We start from the raw sequence: 20338 nt of genomic DNA, 5'->3' as shown, positions 1-20338 counted from the left end.
TTTGCTGTAGAAAAGAAAAATCAAGCATTTGCTTTGAACAATAATCCACATTAGACTAGACTAGGAAGTAATTGTTTTAGACAGGGCTGGATTATGACAGGGTGGGGCCCTTAACTAGGGGTTTCCAATCTTTCCATGCCGCAGCCCAGCAAACTGTAGACCGGAAGTGGCCGTGGTCGGCAAATTGTGGAGCCCCGCTCTCTGAATTTCTGGCAGAACACAGGTAAAGTTACTTCCACCCCCGGCTGGGAGGGTGGGCCAAACCTCAACTGCAGCTGCTGCGGGCCCTGCAGGAGGAGTTGTGGCCTCTCTGCCTGGCTCTGCAGGGCTGTGGTTTTCCAGTCCACTGTTACTTCCAGTCCAGCAGCCAATACTTAGAGGCCCCTCATAGTGTGAGGCCCTAAACTATAGCTTGTGCCTAAATCTGGCACCGGTTTTACATTACTATTCAAAACACAAAACTACAATAATAAAAATTTAGGGCTGTTTCACCGAGACAGTTCTTTTTTTAAAGTTGTTACTTGTAATGGGTTTCTAAAACATATCACTTTACAAAACTTGAAAGTGGAGAATATATACAAAACTTAATTTAAACAAGCCCTATATAGAAATAAAGATGGAGAGTCAGTTTTACAAATGCATCTCTTCTGTAGTTGCATGCTTAGTTCAGGCAGACAGAGTTCTCCTGACTGAATCCCCATTATGAATCCAGCACTGATTATACCATTGGGGTGCAGCCACACAAGAACGGCACAAATTTGTGCCAGGGATTTTTGCCACAGCACTTGTGCCTGAACATGCACTTTGGTGTGGGGCAAGTTGTGCCACCTGGGGCAAACTGACCCTGCCCAGCTCCTCCCAGATCTGCAGCCAGGGGGAGCTGGAGACTGGGACCAGCACCTGTATAAATAGCTGCCCTAACAAGCAACTCAGGGCTACTTGCTCTCAGGAGCTTCTGGGGGAGCAGCCTTGGGAGGAACTTGGCCATGCCCCTTCCTGGCCCAGGCTGCTGCTGTTGCTGCTGCTGCAAGCTTGGTCTCAGGAGCTTCTGTGGAAAAGATGTCCAGACCCCTTACTGCCTCTGGCTATTGCTAGCTTTTGGCTTATTCTCTGAGCTTGTGGGGGTAAATTGGCCGCACCCCTTCCTGCCTTGGGCTGCTGCTGTTGCTGCCTGCCCCCCACGGGGGGGGAGGGTCCTCTGCTGCATGCCGCACACTGCTGCCCCACCCTCTCAAACTGCTTTGAGGTGCTGCAACAGGCCAAATGTTTAGATGTGCATCCTGGTCTGGACACATCTAAAAAGGTTCTCAATCTTTTTAGAATTAAGGTACCCCACTTTAGAAGCAAGGCATCCCTCAAATAATGCCAACTAAGTTTTCACTCATTTTTTGACCACAGAAAAGTAATAGAGCCAGTTTTCTGTTGCAAAAGAACTCAGAAAGACCATAACAGCTCAGAATGTTTTTAACACTATGGATTCCTATTTGAAAATCACTGGATTTAAAAACAAGTTACTTTGTTTTCCTTTTCTTGTGAATGCTGTTTATCAAGTGAATCCCGTTTGCATACTTAACCATGCTAACATTGCATGGCACCCAATGGCACCCTTGAGAGGATCTGGTTGAGAATCACTGAATTAGTCATCCACGGCTCGGCCTTAGGTGATGCAAATCAATGTTCCACTAAAATTATACCCACATACATTAACCTATGATCTGACTCTTTGATCACAAGTTCTTTGGGTTATCACCCATTGCCACATGAGAAGAACTGTCAGAAAGTTTCAACAGCCTACTTACATAAGCCATAGCCTGTTTTCCTTCAGCTTCCTTCCCAGCTACTGCTACACATTCTCCATGTGCACCAAATGCCAAAAAAGGTAAGAGAGCCACTTGTTGACATGTTTCCAGGGTCTACAAAGCACTGTTCTCAAGCTCTTAGTTTTCTGTTATGGTTCCATACCCCAAATGATGACAGTGCCAAATGACGTTTTGGAGGGTATTTGGGTTATGCCGAACAAGAGCAAATGGGCAGGTCATGTTTTTGTTACGATAATCCCCAGCATGTTCAGACGTAGTGGAGACATGCCCTTACACAACTGTTTTGCTATCAGTGAATTGTACAAGTGCATAAATTCCGTTTCCGTATTTCCATCTTCCTCACATTTTCTGGGTTTGCATCTAAGCCAGCTATTTGATTGCATCAAAACCACCTATCTAGATAAGCAGTTAAGTGACATTCAGTGTCTAAATTAATGTTTCTTTCTTTCTAGGCTCCCCCTAGACCAGTTCTAAACAGAGGAGTTATCTGAACCAAAATAGAAATCCAGGTTTGCAGCAGCAACACAGTAAAAAGCATATTAAAGCAAAGCAAGTTGGCAGTATGCCAAAGAGTCCCCCAATCCTTGCTGCTATCATTCTGTTAGTCTCACCAGATGTCCAACATGTCATTCAGCATAATTCTTATTTACTTTTTTCATTAGCATTTATTTATATAGGTTGCTTACAGAAGTGAAAAAAAGAAATACGATGCTTTACTTCAGCTTAGCACACCCCTGCACCGAGTGCAGCACATGCCCAGAAGAGGCATTTGACCCAGCTCACTCAACATCTGTATAGGTCAGGAGGGGCTTTGGGCGATTTTATCTAATAGCTGATTGACTTAGCTTTAGATAAAAGTGCCAAAAACCGCCACTGAACCGTGAGATCTATACAGATGCTGAAGAACTGGGTTGAGCTAACACGCTTCCTCTTCCAGTAAAGTGCTGTTTTGTTTTGCTTTCCACATCTGTCAGTGGCCATGGTGGCTACCTGTAGGGACCTACCTAAATTGTAGCAAAACACAGGGTTTTTCATGGCCCACTTGTGGTGCACAGAGCTCATTTCACAGGCATTTTGCAGCAGGCCCACCACTCAGCACCAACTGGCAGAGGCCTGGGGGGGTGGAGAGGGTGAACAAGGGAGCATCCATCTTGATTGCTGGCTGCCCTTCATAAGGCCCTGCCCCTCACGGGGCAGCCACAATCTTGATTGCTGACTGTCCTGTGTGCCATCCCACCTTTTGGCACCGATTGGCAGAGAGGCCCCAGCAGGGGGGAGGATGGAGGAGGGGACAGCCAGGGGGAGCTGGAGACTGGGGCCGCTGTCTGCTTGTCTGCTGCCCTTCATGCTGCCCTGCCAGCTGCCACCTTCCCCTCTGGCAGCAAGGACCACTGGCTCCCACTAGAAAACCAGCATTTTATTTTTATTGTTTTTTTGTTGTTGTTGTTGTTGATTTTGCAGACTATCCTGGATTTTGTGGTTTCTATGAAATCTGTGAAACCGTGAATTAAGTAGGTCCCTAGCTATCTGGGTGTTGGCTGGGCAAGCTGGAAATGCACCATTCATGATCTCAGTAAAGACAGGTCCGATACCGTGACCCTTCACTCAGTTAAGCTTCCATGACATTTTTGCTACCTTAACTCTTCTTAACCCAATCAACTGACCACTAAGTGTCATTACACTTGCAAAACTGCATAACAGACACTGACTGAGCCTGGAAAAAGAAGTCTAATAGGTGAACCTTTGATCTGAGGGTTCATTATGCAAACCACTCACACAAAAAGGCAGAAGTACAGCACCTGGTTATTTTACACCAGTATGAACTTTACACGCACTTTGCACTTTCAGGCAACTATTTAACATTCAATGGAGCATTTGAGTCAAAAACCACAAACTGAATATAGACCAATATATCCTTGAATCATCTATTCTTAGTGTTAAAAGTAATTTTTTCCCTTCTCTTTTTCCTCATTAACTTTGATACTAACTTGGCTCTAGTTCACCTGCTTCATTTCATATGGATTTCAGGAGTTATCATGAAGCTGCCAGTACAGAGACCATGTACTATACTGAATAACAAGACAGGACTACCTATCACCAATTGAGAAAAGACCTCCAGGAGGCAAGACAACCATGGCAGAAGGTGCAGTGAAACAGAAGTTTGATAGTACTTATGTCAGAACTTAATTTAAAAGGCACTTCATTATGTATTTGTCATTGCTAAGTCAATAGTACTTTTCTGTATTTTTTGTTGAGGGCAGCCTTTTTTATTTCTCTTTCTAATGTCACATACCCACATGCATTCCCAAACACCAACACACACTCCTACCAAATATCTAGTAACTCAATGAGATACACTCCTACCAGGCTTCACCAGCTACATTACAAAACCCTCCTGTTCTCCACAAAAGTCCAGCTCGTGTTTAAGAAGGGATTTTCTCTGACATTATTCTAGAGAGGATGATGTTCCTTTCTGATGTTCAAAGAGAGCAGTGAGGGAAGAAGTAAAAATGCTATAGAACGTTTGCCCAAAGCCAGCGTTAGCATTGTTGGGATGAGACTGGGAAATATTTTGCAAAGCCTCCATACCACCAAAAATCACAACACATAATTTTCATCAAGATCATACCATAGACCTGATTCAGTGTTGGGAAGCAGAAGCTACATCTCAAATTTAATAAATTAATATTGCTTGAAAAGTGTGCATGTTGAGAAAGGATTTCAGTCTCCCTCATGCAAATATAGCACCCAGCTGTTTGTTCCTTTTCTACTTATTAGTTTTAGTTATTTACCATATTTATTCAAATCCAAGACAAGGTTTTCTCCCATTTAATATTGGGGGTGGGAGAAAGAGCCTCATCTTGGACTTGAGTACAAGCAGGGGTCAGGAGGCTGCTGCAACTCTGACTTCAGCCCCAACCTCAGCATGGGGACAGAACTGGAGCCTCAGCCACTGCCCTCCCACACACTGCCTCCTGCAGGAACTGCCCCCCTCCACCTTCGTTCCCTGCTGCTGCCTACTCTCCAGTTCTGGCCCTGGCCCCATTATGGCCCAAGGCATGGAGCACATGCTAGCTCCAGCTTCTACCTGGCCATGCTGCAGTGGCCAGCTCTAGCTCTGGCTCCAATCCAAAGCTGGGGCCAGAGCTGGAGCTGCTGCCACCACAACTGCTGCTGTGTGGCCAGGTGAGGACCGGAGCTAGCATTTGCTCTGTGCCCTGGGCCAGGGAGGTAAGCAGCAGGGTGGACAGGCAGTGGTGTGGAGGGTGCAAAGGCAGAGGTGGTAGCAGGGGGATAACGGCAGTAGCAGGGGAGCAGAAGTTGTGGAGAGAAGAGAGGGTAAAAGGGCAGGATGCACAGGCAGTGCAGGTGGCAAGTACTGGAGTTGGGGGACAGGCAATAGAGGGAAGGGCAGGGGGCATGCCACTCGACTCCCCTGCTACCTGATCCTATATCACTGCTTGTCTGCTGCAGTATTAGGGAACAAACTTAAGATGACACTCCAATAATTAGATTCTAGACATGGAAATTTTAAAACAAATTTTCCATGCATGGACTCTAATTATTGAAGGATCAGCTTACATTTAAAGTCATCTTAGAATTTGGTAAGTCCAGTATATTTCAAGGCTTTCTGCACAAGGAAAAGGAGAATAGACTATTTTTAAATAAAAGTTGAGCTTTTACACACTACCCTCCTGTACAGATTGCTGGAACCAAGAACTAAAGATTTTTTGAAGCTCAGAATCTGATGACTCATTGTTTTGGTTGGTTTTATTTTATTGTTACACTATAAAAATTAATAAATATTATAATTACAAAAAATCTGCTTCAGTCTCAGCTGGTTAGATGCTACTTTCCAAGGATCATGGACTACATAAGTAGACCAAGCAAGTAAATATCTAAATAAACAAAGCGGGGCATGGCAAGAGTGATAAATACAACTTAAAATAGCCCTGAAAATATAAGATGCTTCCAGGGGAAAACTCTTCTGAAAATAATCCCATAACACCATCTCTTGAATTAGAATTTGGAGAGGAGAATGAACCAAAACAAAACAGTTCTGTCATTCGTGTAGTACAGGAGACAGCTTGATGGATCGTATTTAGGGTTGACTGAAAAAATATAGATTTTGAAAATTCTTTAGCAAGAAAAGGAACACGTTTCTTGGGAATGTATCCCCATTTTTAAATCAAGTCTAAATGTATAGCCCCTCTGTGAAACTGTGAGCTTTGCCAAATGAGGTCAGATGCCATTGGAAATCAATAGCTAGTGGGGTATTGTGCATGCTACCTGCTCTCCCCAGGTTCTTTCACCTACAGTGTACAAGTCTCACTCCCATACTGCTAGCCTCAATAAAAGCAGAATCCAGAAAACTGTAGCCAGAAAGACTAACAGGCAGTTAAGGGGTTAGAATATTTCTAATGTTGGCTCTATGTTTTTGAAACAGTAGGAAACACAGCCTTAAGAGCTACCTGTTTTGATGTGGGGTCTGCCGCTGCATGGCAGGACACATACATATGAAAGTATGCCTATGGAGACAAGATATTCAGAAGACAAAATAAACTTTCCATTTTTTTTCATCAACCCTTCCTTTTAAGATCAGCATATCCTTCTTTAACACACATCTCCTGGAGAGGGACATATTTCTCTAGAATACTTTACTGGCAAGAAAGCCTGTCAGTCAGGTTTCCCAAAAGTTCAAAGAAATACCTAGTATCATCCCTGTATTTACTGTCATTTCAAATACAAATGAGATCTATGGAAGCTACTTCACACAGAAAAAAAAGGCAGTGGTCTTTTCTTTATTTCCTGTGATAAAGCAATGCAGGGGAAAAGTACATGAATTATATTGTAGTTCCCTTTTCTTACAAGATGACTTTATTTAAGAGGTGATTTTATTTATTTATATTATGCCTTGGATCCAAAGTAATGAAAATTTATTTTGTGAGCATTAAATTTAGTTCTGCTATAGTCCAGTAAAGACTGGCATGCCACAAGCTTAGTTTATCATCTTAAATCTCGGTCTCTTTTCCTTACACTAGTTTCATATCAGTTAACATTGTGATTTCTTGAATTCAGTTGATTTATATCAGTGTAAAGGAGAACAAGAACATAGTCTAAGAACTACTAGAGGATGATTAGCTACTATGTAAAGAAAAGTGAAATTTAGAAAACCTAGTAACACTATTTACTAAAATGTATGCACTGCATGAAGAAGAACTAAAAGCAATATTTTAAAAATAACATATTAAATAAAAATAACTAATCAACCTATAACATGGATAAAACATAGAGATGGAGTGGGGAGGGGCAGATAATAAAAACTGCTTATAAAGTTTCACTTGAAAGAAGAAATATCTAAAAATCTTACCTTCACATCCTCCTCACATACATGATAAGAATTGTGGTTAGTTCTTGCAGTTTGCAATGAGTGAGTCTGTTTCCTTTACAGAAATTTCCTCTACCTCACTGTCATCATCCCTTCCTATCTCAGCTCAGCAGCAATATGTTCCTCCTATATTTCCGGTTACTTTTCTTGTAAAAACATTAGCCCAAAAAATATAAACCCTCAACAAAAGATTGCATTTTTGCTAAACAAAATACCACTGGACTTTGTGTTGAAAAACAGGAAAAATAAATGAAAAATGAAGAATTTTTGCCCAGATATTTGTGGTGATTTTTACTTTGTTCAGTTAAAAAGGATTAAATATCATATCTTAAATATACATAAGATCAAGCCATTCTGCAATAAAGAATGGTATTAAGTAAAATAGATAAGTGTTTTTTATCCTTATTCTCTTCAAAACAACCAAATCTCACATCTTCTATTTAGTGGTATATGGAAGACACAACACCTTATGAGTGTCCATTCCATTTTCTCCTTATAATAAATTATATTGGCACCTTTAGGTGTGTCATTTCATTTAGATGCTGGCACTGAACACCACGGTCTGGTGGATCTTAGAAACTCTCCATTTTCAGTGTGGTCCAGCCATATAGAATAGCACATATATTAAAAACATAACGATTTGGTCCTTCCTTTTATACATGCAATTTATTCTTTCTGCTGATTGTTTCACTAATTCTTGGATGCATATTTTTTCTCAAGAAGTTGCTATCACAAGTAGTAAGATATGGGATTTTCTCTCCAACGTGGTTTCATGGTTATCAGGTCAGTTGATGGTTGCCCTAGATTTACACACATACATACCCTCATGGCCCTTGGCTAACATTACAGATCAGTCATGCAAGGTACATGGAATTTCTTGAGAAAGGCTACGTGGTCTCAACTGGATCTTAGTAAAGATTAGGGATAGTCAGAGCTTCTGGTCTTCCGCAACTTGCTACAGAACAGGGCATTTAGCTAACAAGCTCCATAGTGTTTGCTGCCTCAGGGTGAGGTGCTGCTGCTGTGACAGGTTCCTTGGGGCTCCTTCTGGCATCCCTTCTAAATCAGTGCCTGGGCCTCATGCCCCATTTGCCCATCACCAGTTAAGTTACTGCTCATGGTAAAAACAATCTGCATGTGAAAGCAACTGCTTCATCTTATCTTCAGATTTTCTTCATCCCTGAAGCAGGTAAGTAGGACAGAAGAAACCAAGTACTCACAGCATTTTTGCTCCAAGAAGGACTGTATCTCCTAACTTTGTGATACAACTTGGGATGGATAAAGCTGCACATCACCAGTGCATGCTCTGCTGTGTTACTCAAATGATCTAACATAGAATGAGTAAAAAAAACCCTAGCCCCTAATGCCGTTTGCTAGTTTGAGTCAGTGTTTCTGATACTGCTTTAACACATGTCACCAGAAGAACTTGAGGAGGCTGATAGGAAAGGTCACGTCAAGAAGAGTGAGAAGTCAATGAGTGTATAACCAAGAGTGGAAGATAGCCCAGTGAACTATACATCCCTGCTGCTCCTTTGCACGATAAGAGAAAGTAAGTTATTTGGTACAGATTGTTCTGAATAACTGCAGTAAACTCAGCCTACCCCAGAATCAGGGAAACATTCAAAATCATCTTTCTAGTATATATCTTAGGCTCTGAGATATAAAGCAAACTGTCCCAACTACATACCTAGATATATCAATCTATAAATAGTTCATCTGTGGGTAGGCAATAGAGTAAATCTAATATTTGTGTGTAGTAAGGCCAGGTCCCAGGGGTGACCGTGCTGCCCCCTGGTGGCCAAATGATTACTGCTGCGCTCTGATTCTAGGTACCCTTCCTTCTGCTCTTTCCTACCATACCTTGATGTAATCATTAAATTATAAAAGGGAAGCTGCCTAAGGATCCTAGAACCCATCCTCATCCTTCCTTCACTAGCAGATCCCCTCCCAGACCCCAGTAACCTGAAACCAGTCTGTCAGTAGTTGGGGCCCCCCAGCCTGTATGTACCTCGAGGCACCTGTTGCTTAGAGGCTATTCTCAGTCTCCAATCTTCCCCTACAGCTGTGCCCATGCCTCACAAGTATAATGAATCATCATTTGAGTGGGGCACCTGTCCCCAAAGCCACCAGGCCACCTCAGGCCTTTACTCCCTTGTTGGGGCTTCAGCCTTCCCAGCTTCCGCCGCTCTGCTCTAGCCGGTCCCCTAGCCCAGGCCCACTGTCAACGACCCTTCTCTGAGCAACGAGATCCTGGCCCTGTGTCTCCACCTTTCTCTGGGCAATGGTTATACCCCTCATGGACTTTGGGCACCTGACCCTGGTTAGTGCCCTAAGCCTGCCCCCTGGCAGGGCTCAATGCAGTCACATGCCCCTGGGGCACTAACAGGACTTCCAAATGACCCTTGTAGTCCCAAACTCGATCTACCAGTCATAACTGTAACTAAAACATCAGTGCACTGGCTACACCCAAGCTGTAAGCATACCAGCTATGTAACTAGCTGACCCCAGCACAACTTTAGGCCTTTACTTGTGACCTTCATTGCAGGCTGCTCTCTGTAAGTCTCTCAACTAGGGTCTTTTGGGTGAGAAGTTTCTTCCTGGTAGCTCACAGTCCTTGGGATAAGCAAGTCCCATCCAGCCACCTGGTAGAGTCCTTTTAGGGCTGAGCTCCTTCCCTGGCCGCCTGCAGGGCAGGACTGCCAACCTCTCTGCAGCTCTGGGCTCTTATACTTCCTAAGCCTTGACCTTGCAAATCTGATGACTCTCCTTACCACCTGCAGGGCTGACTCATCAGGGCATGCCATCCAGTCACTGTGGGGGTTTGCAATTAGTTACTGCTGCTTCCTTGTTCCCAGCAAGGTAAGGCTCTACTGTCTACCTGAGCAGCTTGCTCACCCGGGCCTTATTTCCTTAACCAGCTATAGGTGTTCCCCTTTCCTTAATGGGCTGATTCCTGCCTAGGTAAAAGGGCTTCCTCCCTGTTTAGTCCCTTGCATCTATCCTCTATTTATCTGCTGCAAGTTTTCCTTTAAAGTAACAGGAGTGTTAGCCTCCCTGTTACATTTTGACTTAAAACTTTGGCACTTTGGCAGAAATCAGGATTTTTTTTAGCATTTTCTTTTCTTTATTAATTAGGCAGAAAATATTTCAAAACTCCATGTAGAAGACGTGGCAACTCCTCAAAGTCAATACCAACCCCATTTTGGCTTTGATAGAATTGGGTCTTTTTACCCCAGGTAAAGGAAAAAATGGCCAAAAAGGACCTCTTGGATCATTAAGACTGGTCCTCTAGTTTGGTAGGTACCACAACATGCAGTTCCCTTTATAAACTTCTCACACTCCATCTTAGAAGTTGTTAGACTTTTTGCTGTCTGACTAGAAGTCTGTGCCACACTCCATCATGGATGAGCAATTCAATCCATCCAATGCCAGTCCCAAGCCCAGAAAAAGGAGGAGGGCTAGTGTCAGGAAGGGCATCCAGCTGTAAAAACCTTTGCCAAATCATCATGATGAGGCTCCAAGGAACAAACCTTGCTAAAGAATACCCTGTAGGTGATGTGCAGGATCGACGCCTGGATTCTATGGGAAATGGGCAAGGACTACCATACCAAGGACAAGTGCAGCCAAAGAAGCTAGTCAAAAGAAAGGACTTGAGAGTTGTGACACTCAATGTGGGAAGTATGATGAGAAGTGAAGTGGCAGATGTGTTGGAAAGGAAGAAAGTGCATCTTGCATGTGTTCAGGAAACAAAGTGGAAAGGAAACAAAATGAGAGACTGGAAAAGGATTAAAACTTTTCTATAGTGGTGAAGACAAAAGAAATGGAGATGAGGTCCTCCTGTGCAAAGAACTGAAGGACAAAGTTTTGAAAGTTGAACAAAGAGAATCCAAGAAGTTTGTGAGCAAGTGCCACAGAAACCCAAGTCATGGTGACTGACATCAGCAAAATAGAGGTGAAAGAGCACTGAACAAAAGGAAGACAGGGAAAGTAACAGGACCTGTTGATATACCAGTGGAAGTTTGGAAAGTCTTGGGGGAAGAAGGAATCGATATACTATGAAAGCTGTTTAAAGCAATATTTGCCATGGAGAAGATGCCAAATGAATGGAGTAGGAGTTTGTTGGTGCCAATATTCAAGCAGAAAGGTTATGTCCAGGATTGTGGCAACTATCAGGAAGTGAAATTGAGGTCTCAGACTTTTAAAGCATGGGAAACAGTGGTGGAGAATCAGTTAAGGACTGAGGTGGTCACTGGAAAAAGCCAGTATAGATTCATGCCAAGGAAAAGTACCATGGATACAGCTTTTGTAATAAAACAGATGATAGAGAAATACATGGAAGATGATAAAAGTATTTAGTTAGTTTTTATTGACTTGGAGAAAGCCTATGATAATGTACCCAGGGAGGAAATATGGGAGTGCCTGAGAGTTAAGGAGGTGCCAGAGAAATATGTCAGAACCATCAAGGACATGAATTAGAAACATACAACAAAAGTGAGTAGCAGTTCAGGAAAGACAAAGAGCTTTGGGGTGATGGTGGGCATACATAAAGGGTCAGCTTTGAGCCCATTCCTGTTTGCGGGCATGATGGATGTGTTTACTTAGCAAATAAGGAGACCACACTGGAATATGATGTTTTTGGATAGCATGGTCATTCGCACTGAGAGTCTAGAGGAAGTGCAAGCTGGATTAGACCAATGGAGACAAGTGCTAGAGGGAAGAGGAATGAAAAATAGTCAATCCAAAATGGAATATATGCACTGTGTTTCTCTAAGGTACCTGATGTTGGAAGTGTGGTAGTTGAGAAACATGATAAAAAAGTTGACAAGTTCAAGTATCTGGGGTCAACTGTTCAGCAGAATGCTGAGCTAGACAAAGAGTTGAACCATCAAATAACAGCAGGGTGGATGAACTGGAAACTGGGGACAGGGTTATTATGCAACAGAAGAGCATCAGCGAAGCTGAAAGGGAAAGTCTACAAGACATGTGCATCCAGCACGATTGCATGGAGCAGATATATGGCCCCTGAAGAAAACTCAAGAAGAAAGCCTGAACGTGACAGAGATGAGAATGCTCTAATGGATGTGTGGAGTGACGAAGATGGATAAAGTGAGTTATACTTACATCAGAGGAGAGGTGAAACTAGTGTAGGCATCTGAGAAGGAACAAGAGAGGACTGGCATGGTACAGGCATGTTCAAAGGAGTCCAGAAGAATAGGTGGGAAACAAAGTTACCAGAATGGCTCAACCAGGGAGAAGGGGAAAAGGAAGACCAAAGATGAGATGGAGACATATAGTGGAGAGGGACATAAGAGAGAAAGAATTGGAAGAAGAAGATATGTATGACCAAAGACAGTGGCGAGCCAAAATCCACAACAGTGACCCCATTTAGATGGGACAAGTGAGGGAGATGGAGAGGGAGAGGGAAACAACTAGAAGTCTGTGTCAGAGTTTTCACTATAAACATTTGAGCAGTCAAATTTCCAGCCTCTGATCATGCAGAGTTGGGAGTGGGCCAGGACTATAGACCCTGGATTGTCAGCGGACACTAGGGAAATAGGCAGGAAACAAGGGCACAAAGAGGGGTATACCCTCCTGCTTTTCCCTGTCAACATTGCAGCTGCTGACCCTGGCTGACCTAGCCAGAGCCACTCCTCCCTTGCTCCAGCCAGGGGCTGTGAAGAGTGGTTGCATGGGAAACAGGGCTTAACTGGGGGCAGTGGCACACAGTGTCCTCCTTCCAGCTCCTGCTACCTTCCTCTCTGGTGAGCTCAATGGTTGGCAGTGGCCACTGGAAGGAGGAACTTATAGGCCACCCCCACTGTCTCTGCTTAAGTCCATCTCCCTGCATAGCCATTCTCTGCATTTGAGCAAGAATGGGACAGGAATGGCTCTGGGGCTCTCCTCATGCCTGTGTCAGCCAGGGACAGTAGCAGGGGTACACATGTTCCTCCTTCCACAGTCTGGCCCCAGCCAGTGGGGGACACCTGCAGGCAAGAGGCAGGGAGCAGGCACCGGAAGGAAAAACCTGTACGCACCTGCCAATATCCCCTGAGGAGCCTGGCACCATTTATAGCCTCATCCTAGGGAAGGAGCAGCTGAGGAGAGTAGCAGCAGTGGCAGAAGGGAGATGCAGCCACACCAGTGCATGCCCTGTGTTCTCCCCTAAATGCCTGTACTGCCTGTTCTTGTTCTTTTTCTACAGGCAATGCCCCATGATGGGAAGGAGATGCAAATGTCTCCTATTCGTTATATTTTCTTTAGGGATATACCGGTGAATGGCAGGGACCAAAGAGTTCTACCACTGTAAGCAGTCAGTATTGGGTGTGTTAATGACGTAGAGGCAGGACGGCAACTTCCCTAGCCTGATTAAATTACCTAGCAGCTTATTAGTGTTTTTCCTGTTCTTTTCTTCCAAGTAGGAGCCAATGTTTCAAATTTTTTTGATTCAGCAGGAATTCTAGCAGGTCAGTTACAGGTTAGCAAGCAAGATAAACCTTGGTGACAGAGAATACTATTCCAACTCTCTTTCAGGCAGGGCCCTCCAAACTCTTTATGCTCTCAATAGGTGTCCCACCTCAAAGACAAACATGGGGTTTCCATTGGTAAAAAATATCTCTATCTTTCCTTGGCTCAGCCTCTGGCAGGCAAATTGAGGATCACTAGAAGTTAGAACACATTTACATAATAACGATAATAATTTAAAAAATAACTTACCTTGATGTGATCTTCTGTTGCTTTGGTAAATATTCACTGGCTGCCTCTAGCCTGCAAGTCTAAAAAACATGCAAGGATGACATACCAAAAATGAAACCTGCCAACTGTGGCATTGTAACATTATGTTGTGGAGGAGAGAGGAGTGTCTACTTCAAAACATTTTCCAAAAAAGTGGTCTGTGTCTGTATATTTCCTCTGGCATTCACTTAAGAATTCTGAGGATTCAATCAGTCCACAGTCCAACCTCAGCCTGAAGATGATACAGGAGCTAGCCAAAAGGAAACATGCCAAGGATGATATTATGCTCTAAATGCAATTGAAAGGCAATGAATTCTACAAGCTACTGCAGGAACAGAAGGAATAAGTACAGGAACAGAGAGTCGTTGGCCCAAGAGGTGTTAGGAGGAGGGGGGAGAGGAAGTGGGAAAGAAACTGTCCTGAAGAAGACCCATGAATTTTGGCAGTGCCTATTCCTGGTGGAGCTGATCAGGTATGTGTTCCCAGGAGCTGAAGAACTGCTGTAGACCTTGATACAAATGCTAGCAGTGGTCACAGGGTACCAGGGCCAATTATAGCACTTGTACAGGCTTAAAACCTTTCACAAAACTCTGGACAGATCCAAATGCACATGCACACATTTGGCACTCAAAGTTCTTGATAAGGATACAGAACCTTGTCAAGTTCCTGGTTCCAACTTCTCCTGCACCCTACAAGAAACTGCAGGAGTTAGAATTGATGGTCATCCCCTGGGGCTTGAAAAGTCTAGGAAACATGATGAAGGCCAACCTATCCCCTCTCAGTATCTGCCCTTACTGTCCAGTACCACATATGCATGAAGAGTGGGGAAGAGAAATAGAAAAAGGAAAGGGAAAACGTAAGCAGCAACTGCTCTTGCTGACACTATCCATTCTCCTCTTGCACTTTCATTATTTCATATCTAGTTTATCCAGCACTAGTTTGCTTTGCACACTATATTTCAGTTTACAAATTAAATATCTTTATTGCTTGTGGTCAGCGAATCTAACCACACTGTTAAGTTATTCATTGTTCATGTTTTTCCATTTTCTCTGAAGTTCTCTGTAAAAACTGTTACTGCTGCCTACCCAGATGTAGGGGAAGGGGAAGCTGTGACCTTGCAAAACATGTTATTGCAATATAAAAACAAGAACAATTGACCCAATCCACTGAAATGGCACCTTGTTACCCAAAGTGATATTTAGTTAGATTCATGATTGTCAGACAAATCAAATGTTTACCAATTACAATTCATCTAAGACAAAATACCCCATTGTGCTTAACCAGCCCCTTCAAGCAAGAAGTTTAGTGAATTATTGTAACAGGTAATTCCAAGGGCAGTTCCAAGGCAATAGCCTGCAGAATAATGAGTTAGCAAGCACTTACTTATTAGTACCACCACTTGCAACATTAATATGAGACATACTCCCTACTTTCCCTAACTTCTTATGACCCAGGGTTTGTACTGTATACTGATGTGCTTTCCAGTGGTGGCAACTGGCCACAAGAGTCCAGTGTCCAGGTTGCACTGTATTTGAAAATATTAACTTCACAGATCATGTGCAGGTATTAGTGGGCTACTGTAATATACACAGTGTTTGGGAAGGGTGGGCTTTCCCAAAATAGAGGTGGAGACCCACACCCTGCCAAAGCCATTGGTCCTATCTTATCCAAGCAACAAAAACATTGGATCTCCTCAGATTCTTGGATGCTATGCATATTGCCAGTGTGGTTGACAAGAATCTTCCTGTGTGATCCATCAAGGACATCAAAACAGGAGAAATAATGTCCTTGCTGACTCCTGCAAGAGTGCAGACTCTGGTCTCATGTACCATCAGCATCCCAGTGCAATTTGGAAGTTCTATTCTCTGTAACCCAGTGAAAATTTCAGACATCTCTAGAGCTGATAATCCATGAAAAATACTACCTTCATAATGGGACTATGAACCTTATTACCAACGGCCCAAACACATGAAATGCCAACGCCAAACCATTTAGCTATAGACTTGCAGCAGTCTGGATATGCATCCTAACACCATGTACAAATTCCAAACAGAACAACATGAAGAGATTTCTTAAGTTACAAAAAAACAGAGTGAATTGGGGGAAGGGCAGATCATGTGATGCAAGCTCATCCAAGGCACAGTGTACGTGTGAACAGAATACCTAGTAGGCAAACCTTTAGACATCGTCTCCTATATACTTCACTGCTGCCAAAATTTCATTTTTTTAAATCAAAAGTATTTTTCTTCTTAATCTCACTACGCTACACCCCCCCCATGTCAGCTTCTCTATCTTTCCCTCCATCCAGACTTGCAACCACAGCAATATCTGATTCTTGTCTCCTTTTCTTCCCCCACACCAGTTTTCTAGGCTCTTTATTTACCCTATATCCACCAATCACTACATTAACTGTTAATGAAATCCCTGTCTTATACCAGTCTAATATTTACTTGGAACTTTTACACTCTCTGTCTTTTCTCCATGCTCCATCCATCTCTCTGTGTTTGTTCCAAATGATGCTTATAAATTCAGCTTTCTCTGAGCTGATCATACCATCCTCTTCTCAGAGAATCTCTCTCCATGGGCACCAACCCAATGTTCTAATTAACACATTTCTTCATTAAACTTTCTTTCTTTTCCCATCTTTCCTTGTAACCCCTTGGGAGCAGGAAATGGTTTTACCCTACAGCCCTAATACTGGCTTCTACTGAAGCCTATTGGAATTTTGAACCCATGTTAGTATTACTATAGTGACAAATAAATACAACAACATGGAATAAATCAGCAGCAGGGATATGGAAAAATTAAATATTTCTGATCACTGCAAAGAGACAACTTTGATTCAAATACTGTATTTATTTCACAGCAAGAAACAGGCATATACTTATTAGGTTTGATACAACAGAAGAAGGAAGGGAGGGAAGGAGGGAAGGAGGGAGGGAGGAAAAGCATTCAAACAATATAGACACATATACCATATCCTCCTGCGACACAGCTAACAAGGAGGTATTAGGAGCAATCATGAAGTATATTAAAATATAACCCTATTCAATGTTTTAAAAACAATATGAAATATAAAAGTCCCAAAGGGTTACAACAGTCTTTATTTTGAAGATATATACAGTAAAGACCAAATTTTCACATAATTTTGACAAAAGAGAAACAGAAAAATCCATTACATTGAAAGTGTGTAAATGTGAATTCAAAATGCAGCCACGTCCACTTCGATTATCCATCGGCTTTAGTCTGTTCTACATGACAGAGGTATTGGGGGGGGGGTGCTACAGTGTACCAGAAAGGTACCAGAGAGAAAGTAATCAAGAAAGATAGAAGGTCCTAGAAACAGTCCCAGATGTTACCAGACTTCTGAAATTGGAAATAGTCTACATTACCCCTAGTTAACAGAGACACTTTAACGTAGTACCAAGTAGCTAAATAGCTCTCCTTCTCAGCAGACACAGCATAAACACTACCCTGGAATGCGGGAACTTTTGGGGCAGGGTAGAAAGAATCACTTTATTTAGGACTAATTTTGCAAAATTGGCAGAAAAGTCTCCTGTCCCATTTCACTGACTCTTCAGGAGCACCGAGACATATCTAGAGCTATCCTGGAACCATCTAGATAGTCAGTAACTTTAATATGGGTCCACTATGGTTGAGTTACTGAATTCCTTTTAGAAATCTACCTTAGAGAGAGAGATGGTTTCAACATGTTAAAAGTATAGTAAAAAGTATAGTATAGATGAAAGTATAGTAAGAACTTGTAAAAATAGTTATAATGATGAATACCTTATGGAAACTTCAATTAGGACTCGTAGTAGAGATGGTATCTTTTATTAGACCAACAAGATTTTTGCCAAAAAAATACTTTCTGGAAACTTGGGCATCTACAGACCAGGGTGGCAAATCCTATTTCTATTATAGTATCAAAATATTCCTGTCTTCTTGTCCCAAACCTTCCAAATCCTGCATAAAATGGCAGGAGATAGATCAGACAACAGTAATTCCTCTAACTTCCATGCTAGGGAATACCAGGACCCTAAAGGGCTATAGGCTTTTCATGGTTTCTACTAACACTGGTTTCCACCAAAAGGGCTGATGAGGGAAATAGGAGAGGATAAAGCTAGCCAAGCCAGCTGGGCACAGAGAGGAAGGAAGAACTTTCTCCAAGTGCAACACATTCCACACAGGCATTTGAGAAAGCATTGTTTCTGTTTTTCCAATGGGTAATTGAAATTTTCCAGCAAAAAGTTTACCACTGTAAATGTAGGTTGTTTACCTCCATTTATCAGTTAACATTGACCCTCAAAATTCCAACTCGTCAGGCCTCTTACCTAAAAGCAAATTAAAAGTAAGATATGTCCAGTGATGTCTCCAGAAAAAAGTGTCATCTTTCCTCCCCTTTCCCTCTCAAATGCCCCTCAACAGGTATTCAGTTACATAATACTTATTAAAGGACTCGTCTTTTGCCAGGATATATCGTTACCTTGTGGCTCAGGTGTTTTTATGGCAGAAATCGTAACTGTAAACACATTTCTAAATACAGACTACTTTACAATGGTCAGTATGTATAATTAAGAACATTTTACAAATAGAAGAACTGTGATTCAGAATCTCAGGCAGAATCAGAATTGGATACAATACTTTGGGGGTACAGGTCAGAGTTAGGGTTACTATGGTCTCTTTGACTACCTACACTAGCTGAACATCACCCCCTTATCTTTCAAGTCCCAATCCTGTGCTCTATCCACTAGGAACGCATTGCCTCCCTAAAGCAAGTGCAATTTATGTCCTCCTTTAAAATAATCCAATGTGCTCATTCTGCAACAAGTTTGCTTTCCATTGTGTTGTTATATGAATGTTTTAGTCTTCCAATATGCAGTCAATGACTGGGTCTCTTGCTCTGAGACTAGCTCCAGAAAATTATTGGGACTTCCAGAGTTTGACTTGAAAGTTTTTGCTGGCATCAGGTACCGAAGATTCTTCCAAAATCTTGAATTCAATGGAAGAGACTGATCCTTTTTCCACTGTACAACTCTCCAAGATGGCAAAAGGGCAAGTGATTTTGGCAAGAAATTATAATCACTTATGGGCATGTATTCAATTAATATTATTTTAATCTTCCTTTCTACTAATGCCTTATGTAGTCCACTCTCAAGCTCATACATGACTTTGTCAGAAACATAGTTCTTGCTTAGTATAACAATTAATCTTCTGCTCTTGTCAATGAATGAAAGGACATCATCAACAACAGCTGCAAATTAAAGATACATTAAAAAATATTATTTATATTTATACTTCTTAAAATAAATTAAAAGCACAGGTACCGAATTAACACATCTTTCTGTAGTGGGGATAACATGTTTCAAATGTAAAATGACTAAATTACTTTATGCTTTGCTCACTCAAACTATAATAGTGATAAGTAATATGAAAATAATGGTAGAAAATTAAACAATTCTGAGAATTTAAGAAACACAACGGAAATCTAATTTGACCTTAGTCAGTGTACATTACTTTCATGCTAGAAATCAAATTACAAACTAATTCATTCCATAAGAGCTATTCCACGAAGAGCAGCAGAATAACTTCAACTAGTGTCATTTCAGCCATGCAGTTGCAATATTCACTAACCCTCAATTCACTTTCCTATTTTTATCACTATCCACCCTACTTATCAGTACCCTCTGTACCATATATCAGTAACCAACAACCTTTTAAGGCTGTGAGCTGGACTGACTCAGTTCAGGGCAAGGGTGGGTGGAGGGGGACAGGCACTTAAGATCCAACTTCTGCCACCATTTTTCCCTGCAGGAGCATGGGAAAACAACTGCTGCCGAAGTCCTCCACCACCAAATGCCTCTGAAGCTCTTTGTCCCTGGGCCGGATCAAATGGTTCCATGGACTGGATTCAACCCCTACTCTAGATAAACAACTCTGTACGGTACAAGCAAGGATCTCATCACTCTTTAGTTACAAAGAATAATTAATAATTCAACTAAAAAGTGAAACCCTAAGTCCCACAAAAACTTACACACATGATATGCTCATGCACAAGCACTGGCAAAAATCTTCTACTTGAAGAATTTATTTTCCTCTAGAGCTCAGCTGCATGATATCCTACTGTGTTTTGTTTCAAATGTTCTTTAAAGTGTCACCTATTTATAGCACATTTACAGTTTTTAAGCATTTCTACAGCACCCATCATGTTTATGAGCAGGGATCCTGGTTCTCTCTGATTTAAAAGAAATACCAACTTTTGGTTAAAAGAAAAGTAAGCCCAAATCCATTTTTTCCGTGATCTGAATGAAACACCACTAATACACACACAGACACACACATATATTAGTGGTTTCATTTAAATCATGGAAAAATCTAGATTTTTTGAGAGTCAGTT

At 42.1% G+C, this 20338-nt stretch overlaps 1 protein-coding gene across 1 annotated transcript in view; it reads right to left on the bottom strand.

Moving 5' to 3' along the window:
* Positions 1–16783: 16783 nt before the first annotated feature.
* Positions 16784–20338, bottom strand: part of IL18R1 (interleukin 18 receptor 1) — a 38565-nt gene continuing 35010 nt past the window's right edge. Inside the window, exon 11 of the mRNA XM_019485036.1 lies at positions 16784–19195. Within this exon, the coding sequence (XP_019340581.1) occupies positions 18792–19195 (404 nt within the window). The 3' untranslated portion in view covers positions 16784–18791. The remainder of the gene's footprint in view (positions 19196–20338) is intronic.

The sequence above is a fragment of the Alligator mississippiensis genome, chromosome 1 (genome assembly GCF_030867095.1).
Source record: "Alligator mississippiensis isolate rAllMis1 chromosome 1, rAllMis1, whole genome shotgun sequence".
NCBI classification, from domain to species: Eukaryota; Metazoa; Chordata; order Crocodylia; family Alligatoridae; genus Alligator; species Alligator mississippiensis.
This window is presented reverse-complemented; position numbering and strand designations above follow the sequence as displayed.